The 13,131-nt window shown below is 41.7% G+C and overlaps 1 protein-coding gene across 3 annotated transcripts; it reads left to right on the plus strand.

The window, feature by feature from the left end:
- The first annotated feature begins 940 nt into the window (after nucleotides 1-940).
- Nucleotides 941-12,891, plus strand: ghrhrl (growth hormone releasing hormone receptor, like). 3 transcript variants are annotated; one of them, XM_076039325.1, is made up of 13 exons: nucleotides 941-1,082; nucleotides 5,273-5,423; nucleotides 5,547-5,654; nucleotides 5,892-5,983; nucleotides 6,434-6,537; nucleotides 7,012-7,144; nucleotides 7,328-7,481; nucleotides 7,993-8,053; nucleotides 8,290-8,359; nucleotides 8,841-8,932; nucleotides 9,433-9,562; nucleotides 11,103-11,144; nucleotides 11,749-12,891. In XM_076039325.1, exons 1-13 carry the CDS (start codon nucleotides 1,029-1,031, stop codon nucleotides 11,848-11,850), a joined length of 1,293 nt encoding a protein of 430 aa, XP_075895440.1. In that variant the 5' UTR covers nucleotides 941-1,028; the 3' UTR covers nucleotides 11,851-12,891. The 3 variants fall into 3 exon arrangements, with proteins under 3 accessions (XP_075895440.1, XP_075895441.1, XP_075895442.1); XM_076039326.1 differs by having other exon boundaries at nucleotides 5,318-5,423; XM_076039327.1 differs by lacking the exons at nucleotides 9,433-9,562; nucleotides 11,103-11,144; nucleotides 11,749-12,891 and adding an exon at nucleotides 9,289-9,407.
- The last annotated feature ends 240 nt before the right edge of the window (nucleotides 12,892-13,131 follow it).

The following is a 13,131-nucleotide window of genomic DNA, read 5'->3' on the forward strand; positions in this document are numbered from 1 at the left end:
TTCCGATATAAACAGCATTTTGCATTTCAAGGTCTTTACTGCGCTGTGGTCTCAGTGGCAGGTTCACAGTGTTCCTGCTGTTTGTTTTTGTATTGGGAAACAATAGGTTGTCACTTCAGTTCATATACATTCACTACTCACTGTAACCAGGGCTTTTGTCGATGCTGCTTTAGAAGACTGTTTCCCTTGCACTCACAGATGTATTTTTGATGGGTGGAAGTGGCGCATATTTGTATGCATTGCTTCATATTTTCTCTATAAAGCTGCACTTTTGTGATTTTTTTTAATCAACTCTTATAAACAATGTTGTATCGCAAATGTTTACTTAATTGTAATCCAAGCAGTTCACAGAGGGAAAGATTTTTGTATTTCTTTTTGCTACTTATGGATGATCATCTCGTGACTCATCTGAGTCATCACTACAAGCAGTCAATGTCACTAATGACAGAACTGTCAACCATCCAGTAAACCTGAATAAACAATGGCAGGAATGATGCCTCCAAGACGTGTTTGTGCTTTGTGTCTCATTTAGTTCTTCACATCCCAGATCAACACATTATCTCTGTGTGACTCCTGTGCAAATCAGAAACCTTGCCAGGCATAGGCATAAACACGCAGACATGTTATGTGACTAGCGTGAATATTTCCGGAAGGAATTTCTTTTCTCTCTTAAAGGAAAAGCTTTTTTGTGATCCACAAAAATGAATAAACCAACAAGAGGGGGACATCTTTTTTAATTTAATTGAAAGAAAAAGCCCTTTTTAAGTAAAATGGAACCTGTAAAATTGAATATGGGACAATATATTTGTTGTTAAAAATAAAAATAAACAAAATATTCTTTGAACTTTTTATTCCTCTTCTACGTGACGGAAGTGGTTTTATTCTGAAGGTATACACCGGAAAAGCTGTATTTAGTTGTGGTTGCCTGACAGTAGTGCGCCTGTGAGCCAGTGGAGCTGCTGATGTGCTTCTCCCTGTCCGGCAGGCAGCCAGCGGACTGACTGAACTGAAGACACGGAGCCGACAACATGCCACCTCTCCGGCTCAGAGGGATTCTACTGACTCTGTGTCTGACTCCACCTGTGAGTAAACCTGTCTACCGTTTTGATTTAAAAAAAAAAACAAAAAAAAACAAACAAACCTATAGAAATACTTATTTTAGAGATAATTGCAAAATCCCATTGTCTTTTTCAATGTCTTTTCTCTGCGTTACTTTTAACCCCAACTTTGTGAAAATGAATGATCACATTCGGATTTATTTTCTTTTTTTTTGTTGTTGATGAAATTCCTTTGCTTCAACTTGTGTGTTTCACACTTTGTGTGAGGATGTTTAGCCTAAACACAGGCAGGGATCGTTCCAGTTGTGTGTGCTGTTCATACACAGGGCCAGGATTCTTTTTTCCTCCAATGCGTGGTCCAACATGCTCCAGATTCACGTCACTCATGTGGAAATGCTAAATTCTGAGAATGCGTTCAGGTGTAGGTCAGACTTTGATTTATAATCGAATTTTGAGGCTAGGTTATGTCGGGGTTTTCTGTGTCTCACCTGCACAATCTATTTATGACTCTTCGGAAGAAGAGAAGAAGTCAATAAATACTGAAGAAGAAGAAGAAGAAGAAGAAGAAGAAGAAGAAGAAGAAGAAGACAGTGCTAGCCAAGCTCTTGCTAATGAGATTAGTGCTGATGTTGGCACTTTATAAACATTAAAAAAAAATACATAACAAAGAACAAGGTTAAATACTGTTGCGTGGGAAATACGTTTTTGATTTCCTCTCAATTTACTTTAGTTTAAACACAATGTTGCTTGCCACCAGGTGGTGCTGCAGCTTATATGACCACTCACATTGATAGGAAGCATCAAGCTGTAGCTGATCTCCTCGCTAGGGGGAAACTCCATTGTGTTTTTGCTCTCATTTGTCGTGGTCCCGTGTTCGATGGACGATGTCGTCTTTCAGCAGCAGCTAAACATATTATCAGCAGCTTTGTGGTGTTTCCACATCATGGCTGCAGCTCACCCGGGCCTCTGATGCCCCCCCCTCCTTGGGGGTTTGCTCTACTCCATAAATGGACGGGAAATTGGCATGGTAGTGTGTTTGTGCCTGAAAGTGTGAAAGTTGCAGTGTGCAGCTGCATCACCTTGCACGAAGCCAAAAATATGGTCAGCTGCTTGCCTGTGCACTTGATGCGGTAAGAACAAACAAGTAGCCAATAATAATGAGCCAGTTGTATTCAGGAAAGCGAACACTACTCTTGTGAATCATTTGTTTATCATTTAAAGTACCTTCTGTTTAGTGCAGCTAAAGATAAACTTTTACTCCCATGGATATCACTCCTTTCAACATCCTTTCCTCTTTTTTTTCTTGGCACGCAGGGTTATTAGTATGCACCGGGTTGCAAATTTCCATAATGTAATAGAAATATGAGAACCAGGCAAACAGGTGGTTCGATCATCAACGTGGCAGAGAGAAAATGGGAACGGGGCACACTCTCATCACCGTGTTCTCCTCGATTCCTTTCCCTTTTGCTGCTCCGCACTGTTGGGAATCATAATGAACCACTGAAGGTTCATGAAACACGGCACTCACACGTTTTGAAATGAGAAACACAAACACAGTGCCACCAGTGGTCTTTTGCGAAGGCTCAGGTGTGATTGGAATTTTGTTGTACAAGGCAAGACTGTATCAGAAAGAAAGCAAGGAGGAAAGAAAGAAAAGACAGAAATTATTTATTTGTATTATTATTTATAATTATTTGCCACGTTTTGTCCAAATCTCTGTCTGACATTATGTTGAGATCTTTCAGACGTAGAAAAAAAAGAAGAACACAGAAATATGCTTGTCTACTTTTTGGCCAGTGCTTGAGACATTAATTCGAAGCTTGTTCAGTTCCGTGCAAAACGGGTTGCATAAAGACTCAGAATGAATGACTGTCCCTGTAGAAAAGAGCAGTGCTCTGCTCCACGATTAATTTGGTATTTAAACTCCGGAGACATGCGATCCTCGCTCTGACCAAATAAAACATGTCTCAAGGTTGACGCTGCACCACGAAGAGTCCACGAAACACGAGTCAAAAATAGTATGCAACATCCGTGGAAGTAAGTCTGCTATAATGGGCCTTATTTGGGTAGTTAGTGGAAATGGGCTTCACTACTCTGGAAAACCATTTTAGAGCGGAGTGCATGCTAACCTCGCATCATGGGGGTGGGCGGGGTTTCAGTTTTGGTTGCATTTCTCACATCACAGTCACCTAAATGTTTTTTTCTTCTTCCTTTTAAGTTACTCAGCCTCTCAGACTGTCATCCAGCTGATGCACGTACATATTTATATGCACACAAAACAAAATCAGTCAGTCACAGTCAGTGTTCTCTGACATTGGAAGCTGGCAGTCACATGTAGCCAGCATTTGAGCTATTTATGCTTTTGTCTACCAGTATATAGGCCACTCTTCTGCCTTGCATATGCATTCATTCCATTAAAGCCCATTAAAGACCGATTAGCACGTGCAGCGTTCCATAGACGCATGCATGTTGCACCATCCTTCAAAGACAGTGAAGCAGACTGACTATGTTTCATTGGGGAAAAGCTCTAATTGCTGTTTAAATTGCAGGGCAACACCTCTTGTCGCGTTGCGGTGATGCACTTGGAATAAAAAGGAAGAAGCGGTTATTAATTTGCTCAGGTTGTTTCTGACACCGCAGGGGCTCACAGCTTGGCTTTCATTCCCTCCTACTTGAAGAACCGATGAGAGGATTTCTTGAATTCCCCTCAACAAGTAGTAACTGGGCTTCCTGGGGTTCCAGCTCAGGACAGGTGAACCTTAGGTGCAAGACGGATCGCCACTGCAGGTCATTCCTGCCAGCAGCCATCAGGCTGTACAGCTGTACTCAGTAAAATCATCTTCTCACATACTTACATTTCATAAAGGTGCAAAAAAAACATCTATATGTCAATATCATGTACATAATTTGTAAAAGAATCCAACTGTCAATATACTGTTGAATATCTTGTTTTTGATCGCCTTTTGTTCCCTGTTGTTGATATTTTTATTCTATTTTATTTTATTTTTTATTCCCTTATTTCTTTTACTCAATATGATTTCCATTCTTTTCTATCGTATTGTTGCTGTAATTATGCAAATTTCCCTAATATGGGATTAATAAAGGCTTCTCCTTCTTCTCCCTTTGTGATGTTACAAATGGGGCCAGTAGCTCCCTGAACCCTCTTTCAGGTTAGTGACAGCACCTACAGCCAGTTATAGTTTCTACTCGCTATGACCTGCTGTGACCTGCTGTGACCTGCTGTGACCCGCTGTGACCCGCTCCAAGCTACTGGTTTCAAACAGAGGGCTAAATATGCTTATTTTTTTTCGTTTTGAGAAGCTCTCTCTACTTTTTATGTAAGGCTGCTCCTTTGAATAAAAACTACACCCATTTCCCCAGGTGAAATAATCAACTGCATGGTGCAAGGACAGCTTCAGGGTAGCAAAAAGGCTGTAAAGACTGAATAATGCCCTAAAATGACTCCATGCAAATCCACTTTGGTATAGATTTTTTTTCCCCCAGAGATCTAAAAGGGGGAAAAAAAAGTTGAGTGAGTGACATCTTCGTCGCTTCCCTTTGATGGTTGTTGGTGGGAAAGCGGACGTTTCCCATGGGACCGTTGCTCCCAGAGGAGTGTTGCTACTGAAGCTTGTGTATACACGAGGTTGGAGGCACTTCTTGTCTCTGAGGCTTTTTGAGGTGCGACTGAGGCTCCAGAACGAGAGTCTGTTCCACGCGCCTTCTAATTAAACATGATTTGATTAAAGTTCTATCTACCACCAGTGTGTTCAAGCCAGGTGAGTCTCTGTAAGATCAAAAGACTGGCTGACGGAGCCGCTTGCAAATTACTCCACACTGGCAAACAGAGATGCAGAACAATCTCTAAATTTGCGTCGTAATTTTGAAAATGGACATGAAACGTGATCACACATCGGCCTGAAAGAAGCTCCTTTATCTTTTCTTTCCCTCGCGTCTTTGATCCCGGATTTGTGTGCATGCAAATCAACCCCCCCAACACAATTCCCTCATTCCTCATCATGTTGTGCCTTTTACTCTCCAACCGCTGCAATTAAACTGTGTCTTCAAGGTCCAAGCAGGGACTTGAAAGGGGTGCAGTGCTTGCATTAAATTCATGGAAAGAAAAATAATGATACAAAAAAACACACACGCACACTTAATTAACAGATCAACAGTATCATCATGCATTATTATCAACGCATTCTTCTACACAGCTGGTTCTCTGTCCCACCGGCTTCCTTGCTCTCTTCCTCCTGCAGGCCTGGTCAAGCTTGCACCCTGAATGCGAGCTCATATTCCAGCTGCAAGAGGAGGAGCGCACCTGCCTGCAGCACATTGCAGAGCAGGCCAACGAAAGCTCAGAGGGTCCGTGTTTTGACATAAATTCACGTGTCATGTGGCGCTCTGCGACGCTGTGGTTACCTTTTTTTTTTTTTTTTTTAATTCTTAAGTCTTTTTCAATTATTCTCTTAAACTGTCAATCCAAAGGTTGTCAGCCTTTCTGGGATGCAGTCGTCTGCTGGCCTCACGCAGCCTTCGAAGAGACTGTCCACATGGGATGTCCTGCAGTTTTGTCCATCTTTGGCAACGGCACAGGTGATGAGGGTCTGTAAACAGGTAATCTGTAAATTGAGAAAAGCCTCTTTGGAAATCAGCCCTTGATTTCGCAGAGGAAGGCGGATATCTCGCTGATGCTGTTTCCAGGTTGAATATTTAATTCAGCGTAGCGGTCAACATGACGCTGAAGCTCATACTACAGTGAACATCTGCTTGACTCAAAAGGTTGATTGGTCATCGGAATTTTTTCCTCCTTTATTTTTTCTCAAACAACAGGATCAGTGAGTCGTAACTGCACCAGTGGCGGCTGGTCGAGACCTTTCCCTCCGTACCACGTCGCCTGCAGTGTGGATGATGACATTCCTGAGGTAAAGACGGGGGGGCGAGGTAATCGGATTAATGGGTCAGACTGAGGAGTGGGAAGCAGGAGGAGCAAGAGGACAAGGTCTATGGAAGAGTGGAAAAGCTGAGGGAGAAAAATAGAGAAATAACAATCAAAAGAAAAAATTTAACTTTTGAGTTTTACTGATGATTCACTTCTTAAAAATGGTAAGAAATGTCACTGCCCATCATTTAGTGTAACAAAGCAACCTTAGGATGCAACTGCGATGAAGCATGATTTTTTTTTCAGTTTTAAGTTGAGTTTCATCAACTCTGCTTCACGGCAATTTGACTCAAATAAAGCTATTTCCTGACTTCGTCTTCTGTCCCCTTTGAATGCTGAGCTCGACTGCAATTTGTTCTCCGCGCAAGGTATTAGATTAATAGTGACGCCTTGGAGAGCGGCGACTGACTCTTGTCTCATCTCTCGCTTTCAGACGGTGCAGTCCTACTTCACCACCGTCAAGCTGATTTACACCGTCGGCTACAGCATCTCATTGGCCGTGTTGTCCGTGGCCGTCTTCATCCTGCTGCTCTTCAGGTGTCATTGTGTTGGAAAAAAGAGAAAACCTTTCATATGCCATAAAAAATTATCAACTGGGCTTGAAAATCTTAAAATGAATCAAAATGTTTTTGTTTAGTCTGTTAAAATCCACCCAGGCTGTAATCAACAGACTGTTCTGTGTTAAATTGGGCACTTTGAGGCAGATCTCTCTTGTCAGGCCTTGAAGAGAGGAACCGAAAGTGGTTTGAGTCTTTTTTTTTCTTTTTTTTCTCTTTAAATCTTCTTTATTATGTAAAAAGCAGATAAAAACTAACAAAATAAGTTGCCTTTCTGCCCTAAGAGGCCGACCCTGAGCCTCTCCCAGCACAGGATTGGTTCGTCAGTCACTGTTTGGTCCACTCTTAGAGTCTGTCTCTAACCATTTTTGTGCATTTCAATCCCTGCACAATTAATACGATTTGCTTGAAGTCTGATATGATCATTTCATTATTGTTCACGGTTTATCAACAGGAGGCTGCGCTGTGCCCGCAATTTCATCCACGTCCAGCTCTTCGCCACGTTCATCCTGAAAGCTTTGGCCGTGTTCATCAGGGATGCCGCCCTGTTCTCCAGCGACGACACCAACCACTGCACCCTCTCCACGGTGAGACGCCGCCGCAGCTCTTGGTTGCAAATGAAGGAATTCAGGAACCCTTTATGCATAGAATTGTTTTGCCTTTACTTTTAGTTTTGTCATGCCTACGCTCCGCTGCTCTCCACTGCTCCAGATGCCTCCTGTCCCATACTAACACTCCCTCCTTCTCTGTCCCTGTCTCTCACGTACCAGTTTGCCTGCAAGGCCTCTGTCGTCTTCTGTCACTACTGTGTCATGGCCAATTTTTTCTGGCTCCTGGTGGAGGCGCTTTACCTCAATTCCCTGCTGCTCTCGTCCTTCTATCAATGCCGCCCTTGCCTCTGGGGCTTTGGGCTGCTGGGTTGGGGTGAGAAATCCTCCGCATACGATTTTCCTCATTTTTTTTCTGGCATTGATTGACAGCTGAGAGTGGTTGTAATTTACCACTCCAAATGAGCCTGATGTATTCTAATTCAGCAGTAATGGGAAAAAGTCTTCTGCAATGCTCTTAGTTGTGTCAAAGGTTCCATTTTTTTTGGCTAAAGTTCACTTCATCATTCATCATTGTTTCTCTAACAATTACATGCACCCCAAGCCATTGTGTGACCCTTCAAAGAAAAAAATGTTGACCCTTTGTGATGTCAGAAAGGGGCCTAAAACGTCTCCCAGATTTAGACTCCCAGACTGGTGTCTGCTCTGCCGTGTTTCTGTCCCCTTCAAAACAATTGGAAGGTCCAATGGCTGTGGAATGCTTGTGGGAGGTTGTAAACAGAAGGCTAAATAGACTGCTTTGTGTTGTTTTTTTTTATGTGTTTTAGTCATTACAGGCTGCTTGTATATTGGCAGACTGAGTACAAAGTCTCTACCTGTGTCTCTAGGCGTTCCGGTGCTCTTCATCGTGCTGTGGATCGGATCCAGGGTTTACTTTGAGGACACAGAGTGTGTACACAATACTCCCACATCACTTTACCGCCACCAGCATGCATGCACACAAACAAAAACATTTACATACTCAGAACCGTCTTTCCTCCTGTAAACTTCCTTAAAGTGTCCTGCGTGTGTTAATGAGTACCAAATAAACCCGACGAAAGTCAGAAACTCAGTAGCTGCACCGACTGTTTCTCACCGCAGACGTTCACCTTCAGTTGCGCCTCTTGACGTGCTCTCCTCTGCAGGTGTTGGGACATAAATGAGAACTCCCCCTATTGGTGGATCATCAAAGGCCCAATTGTTGTCTCCATTGCGGTGAGTGAAGAAAAAGACTCAGAAACTCTTAATGAGGCTCAGCCTTCACAAACAGATCCGTCTTCTTTTCAGAGACACTGATTGGGAATTTATCTTGATCTTAAAGTTGTTGTTAAGCTGTTTAGTTGTTATGGTGTTCAGCATTCACATCGTCCAGTTGAGAGTTGGCAAAGTTTGCAAAGTGTCAACACAGACTGAATGAAAAGAATGATCAATTTTGTCACCAAAAAAGATATTATTCACTCTTGAAAAACTTTTTTTAATTTGACTTGTAGCATACTTTTTTCTTCTGAGCTGAAAGTGAAAAATGAGACAATGTTCTCAGTCTCTCTCTTTTTTTTCTTCTTTTTTTTGCATAATAGGAATTGACATTTAGTGACATTTGCTCTACCTGCTGTCAAGGCTTTATTTCACCATTACGAGGGCTACCTGCCTCTTTAATCTAATTTGACCTTTTTTGCCACCCTTTGTTAATCTTCAGGTCAACTTCTTGCTGTTCGTGAACATCATCCGAATCCTGATTCAGAAGCTCAACCCCCGGCTGATCCAGTTCAATAACTCCTCTCAGTACAGGTAGGAAGGTTTGCATGTCAGGGACTTGTTGGCGTGCATATTGCTGTATATGCCTTAATATTGTACAATGATTTAAATGCACCGTGTAAAAATTAAATCAGTTAATTGGTGTCATATGGAAAATGAAAAGAATAACTTAAAGTCACACAAAAAAAGAACATTTGTGTTTTGGACGACCTGCTTTACCAACTAATTGGGCGAAAGCAATCAGCGAGGTGGTGCACATCCTGCCAGCAGTGACGTAAAGTGATGGGATGCTTGACGTCATGGCATCTGTTTGATTAATATGCTCGTCCACACGCAGGAAGCACAATCTGAGCGGCCCCTGTTTCAATGTCCCCTCACTAAATCTGCAGCGCTGCAGCTGCTGCAGCTGCTTTTCCACTCAAAACAACCACCGAGCGCAGGCTTAAAGCACCGTATCCCAGGTTCCTCTCACTGATTAGCACATCTTGATGCATGACGGTGGGTAAAAATGTCCCTCGTTTTCTGTCCAACAGACGTCTGACTAAGTCCACCCTCCTCCTCATCCCTTTGTTTGGCACCCACTACATGTTCTTCAATTTTCTGCCCGACTACTTCAACGTTAATCTGCGCCTCTGTATTGAGCTTTGCATGGGATCCTTCCAGGTACGTGTGTGCACGGGGGGGGGGACACAAAAACATAGGCTCACACACTTATTCGTGCCCAGAATGTCTTTCAGATTATTATATAATCCGATCTGTATCCTACAACCTATTTGTGCATCTATTTTGAGAGCATAGTGCTAATGCAGATATACAACACGTGCCTCAGTTTAAAACCTGATTTTCTGGAAGACATGAGAAATCTGACAAAAGCGAAGTAGATCAAGTCAACAGTTTGAAGCATCGATCTCAATACTTGACATGAGGCACATGCTGGTTTGGGACCAAAGCTCCTCCGATTGAGAGCCTTGTTTTATTGTGTTTTTTTGTTTTTGTTTGTTTGTTTGTTTTTTTAGCCTCCTCCGTGTTATGAATCAGAGTAAATACAGCTGTGCTTGGGGTGTGAAATAGACCTCTGAGCAGCAGCTGTTTTAGAGAGTCTGTTTTTACTGCGTAATCCCTGTGTATTGACTCAAAGCAAAAATATATATTTGAAAAAAATCAATCCACACACTGACAGGTCTGCGTTTACTTCATCTTTATTCTCCCTGTGAACAACGCGTTTCGCGTCTCGCGTCATCAGCTATTACAAAGTTGGGTCAAGCCTGGAGGCACATTATTTACTATCACTGTGTAAAGTTGTTTGCTCATTGTTGTGTGTTGTTGATCTTTTGTATGTTTAGGACCCTGATTTATGTACAGGGATGATAGAAATGTTTTCAAAAATTAACTAGTATGATTGTTTTTAATCTTATTGATCTATGTGTTTTCTTATATATTTGTGGCATGAGCCGTTCGTTGTTCATGGAGAATAAAGATTTAGTTGATGCAGACCAGTCAGTGTTCGGAGGATTTGTTATTTCAAGTCTATCTGACCCTCCTGCTGCCTACCAGCACCTGACACAGCCTGGCTGTGCAAGTAAAATATTTGGGATTTCCAATATATATATATATATATATATATATATATATATATATATATATGTATATATATATATATATATATATATATATGTATATATATATATATATATATATATATATATATGTTCACGGTTACATATTTTATTGATTTTGAAAATTTTATTTTCCGCCTCAGACTGCAGTGAAGCAGAGTCAGATAATTAAACATCTGAAGGAAACTCTGAAAATCAACAGCATATTTAGCTTAAACCACTTAAACCACCAGCTCTAGCTTCCTGCTGCAGGTGATGCTCTGCTGTGGAAGTGTATAACAAACAAGGTTTTCTGAGGCGCTAACCTGGGAGAAGTATTCTTTCCCTTTGTAACATTATAAAGTTTCAGAATTGCACCCTATGGCACGCTCACTTTTTCTTTAAAGTAGAGCATGTATTCATCTCTGGGAAGTTTGACACACTGGAGACACACATTGCTTTAGAAAAAATAAATAAATAAAGGGCCACATAGCATGGGTTCTTTTTGATGTTTTCAATATTTTGGCTGTCTTGTACTTGTGTAAAATCAACATTAAAGCTCAGTGGGGCGAACTCATCATTGATGGTTGAAACTATGTCTCCCGCAGGGCCTCCTGGTTGCAGTCCTCTACTGCTTCCTCAATCAAGAGGTCAGTGCAAGCCGCAGCATTCACAGGCACACACAAAAACACAAGCAGCAGCTGAGAACAGCTCATTTACTGATCTCCGCTTCATAATAAGGCCAGGCACACACATAGTAGCGCCACCAGGGGTTTGGGTTTTGACAGGGATTGGAATAGAAAATGAACTGCCTCTGCTTTCAGCTCAAGCAGCTCTTACGAGCACTTACTCCTGTGGGATGCCAGCGTGACTATTATACACACTGAACCGGGAGTCTTCTCTTGTGCTCGTCTGTTTTCCTGTTATGGCCACATGGGCAATGAATCAATGTATCCATATATTTCCCTTAAAAACCAAAAGAGCAGAACTTGGATACAATCAACAACTGTGCGTTAGCAAGGAATAGTCTAAGAATGGTTTGGTTATGTTACCAAAATTAAATTAAAAGAAAGGAAATCTGTCAAGAGGCCCAGTTGCAGATTTTTATTCCAGTAACAAAGCAACATTAGCCAATAAACCAACTGAATCAATTCTGCAATGTGATTTAAATTGTCTTAAAGTTAGTCTTGTGTGTGTGTGTGTGTGTGTGTGTGTGTGTGTGTGTGTGTGTGTGTGTGTGTGTGTGTGTCTCAGGTGCAAAAAGAGGTTCACTTGCAGTTGCTGAGGTGGCAGGAGAGAAGCTACAGAGTGGTGTCTCCTGCCGCCAAGGGCAGCCAGATGGACACGCCCTTCTAGTCTCATCTGAAGGCATCTTCGCTAGTCGCCGGCCCGCACAGGCTAACAGTTGTGTTGTTTGCTGTCTATATAAGCTCCTATTACTGTCCTGCCAGTTGTTTTGCTGCTATCAGGTGGCTTATTGTCATTTTCCACCTGGAATTTGAGACAAATACCTAATGGTAACACACAAACTAATTGTACTTTTTTGGTTTCTTCATGGTGCAATGGTTAGCGCTGCCTGCCTCACAGCAAGGAGGTTGTGGGTTTGATTCCAGGCCTTTCTGTCTGGAGTTTTGTATGTTCTCCCTGTTTGCGTGGGTTCTCTCCGGGTTCTCCACAATCCAAAAACATGCATGTGAGGTGAATTGGAAAGTCTAAATTTTCCATAGGTGTGTATGTGAGTGTGAATGGTTGTTTGTCTTTGTTTGGCTCTATGTGGCCCTGTGATGAACTGGTGACTTGACTTCACCCTATGACAGCTGGGATGGACTCCAGCAGACCCCCGTGACCCTGGGCTCAGGAATAAGCGGGTGTTGAAAATGGATGGACGGATGGATGGTTTCTGAAGCTGTTTTTGGCATAAGAAATTATGGTGCCTGCTGCTTTTTTGTATTTTTTCAATGTATTGTATTATTTTGTCATCATCTACCACTACAGAAATGTTAAAAGACCCATTGTGTCAGAATTGGTAGCATAATATGGTGTAAAAAAAGAAAAAGTGAAACTTAAACGAAATTAATGAAATTTGCAGATGATGAAGAATAGCTTATTTATTTTTACTGAGTAAAAATAAATCATTTTATAATGTTGCATATTGGGTCTTTAAATATTTTTCTCTGCTTTGATGTGGCAACACATTTTCTTTTATGTAAATGGACCATTTGCCCTAAAAATCCGTGCACAAACACGTCCCTGTCAGAATGTTTTATGGTTGCTCTCCTCGGCTCCATTTGAATGTTACCGCCGCCCTCGTGCCTCTTTCTCTCTGACAGGCTAGTGCAAGTTAAAGCAGAAAAACAGCCTTATTATGGCTCTCTGCAACAATTTGAATGGAATATACATATATATATAGAAATTGCTGTCAGCCGCTGCCTAATGGGAAGTGAAAGTGGAGTTGTAATGGTGTGTTCTTAAACCGCTCTTATGTGTGTTTGTTTGTTTATTTGTTTGTATTAACCCTGAGAAAGCTACTAAAAACATATTAACATAAAAATGACCTCATTTTATTGTTTCCCCCATCTTGTGCTTTTAAAAGAATAAAACACTGATGAAACAATGAACATGTTATTTTTTAAGAAT

The sequence above is a fragment of the Nelusetta ayraudi genome, unplaced genomic scaffold (genome assembly GCF_046127955.1).
Source record: "Nelusetta ayraudi isolate G7.1 ecotype Tasmania unplaced genomic scaffold, CSIRO-AGI_Nayr_v1 ptg000059l, whole genome shotgun sequence".
Classification (NCBI taxonomy): Eukaryota; Metazoa; Chordata; class Actinopteri; order Tetraodontiformes; family Monacanthidae; genus Nelusetta; species Nelusetta ayraudi.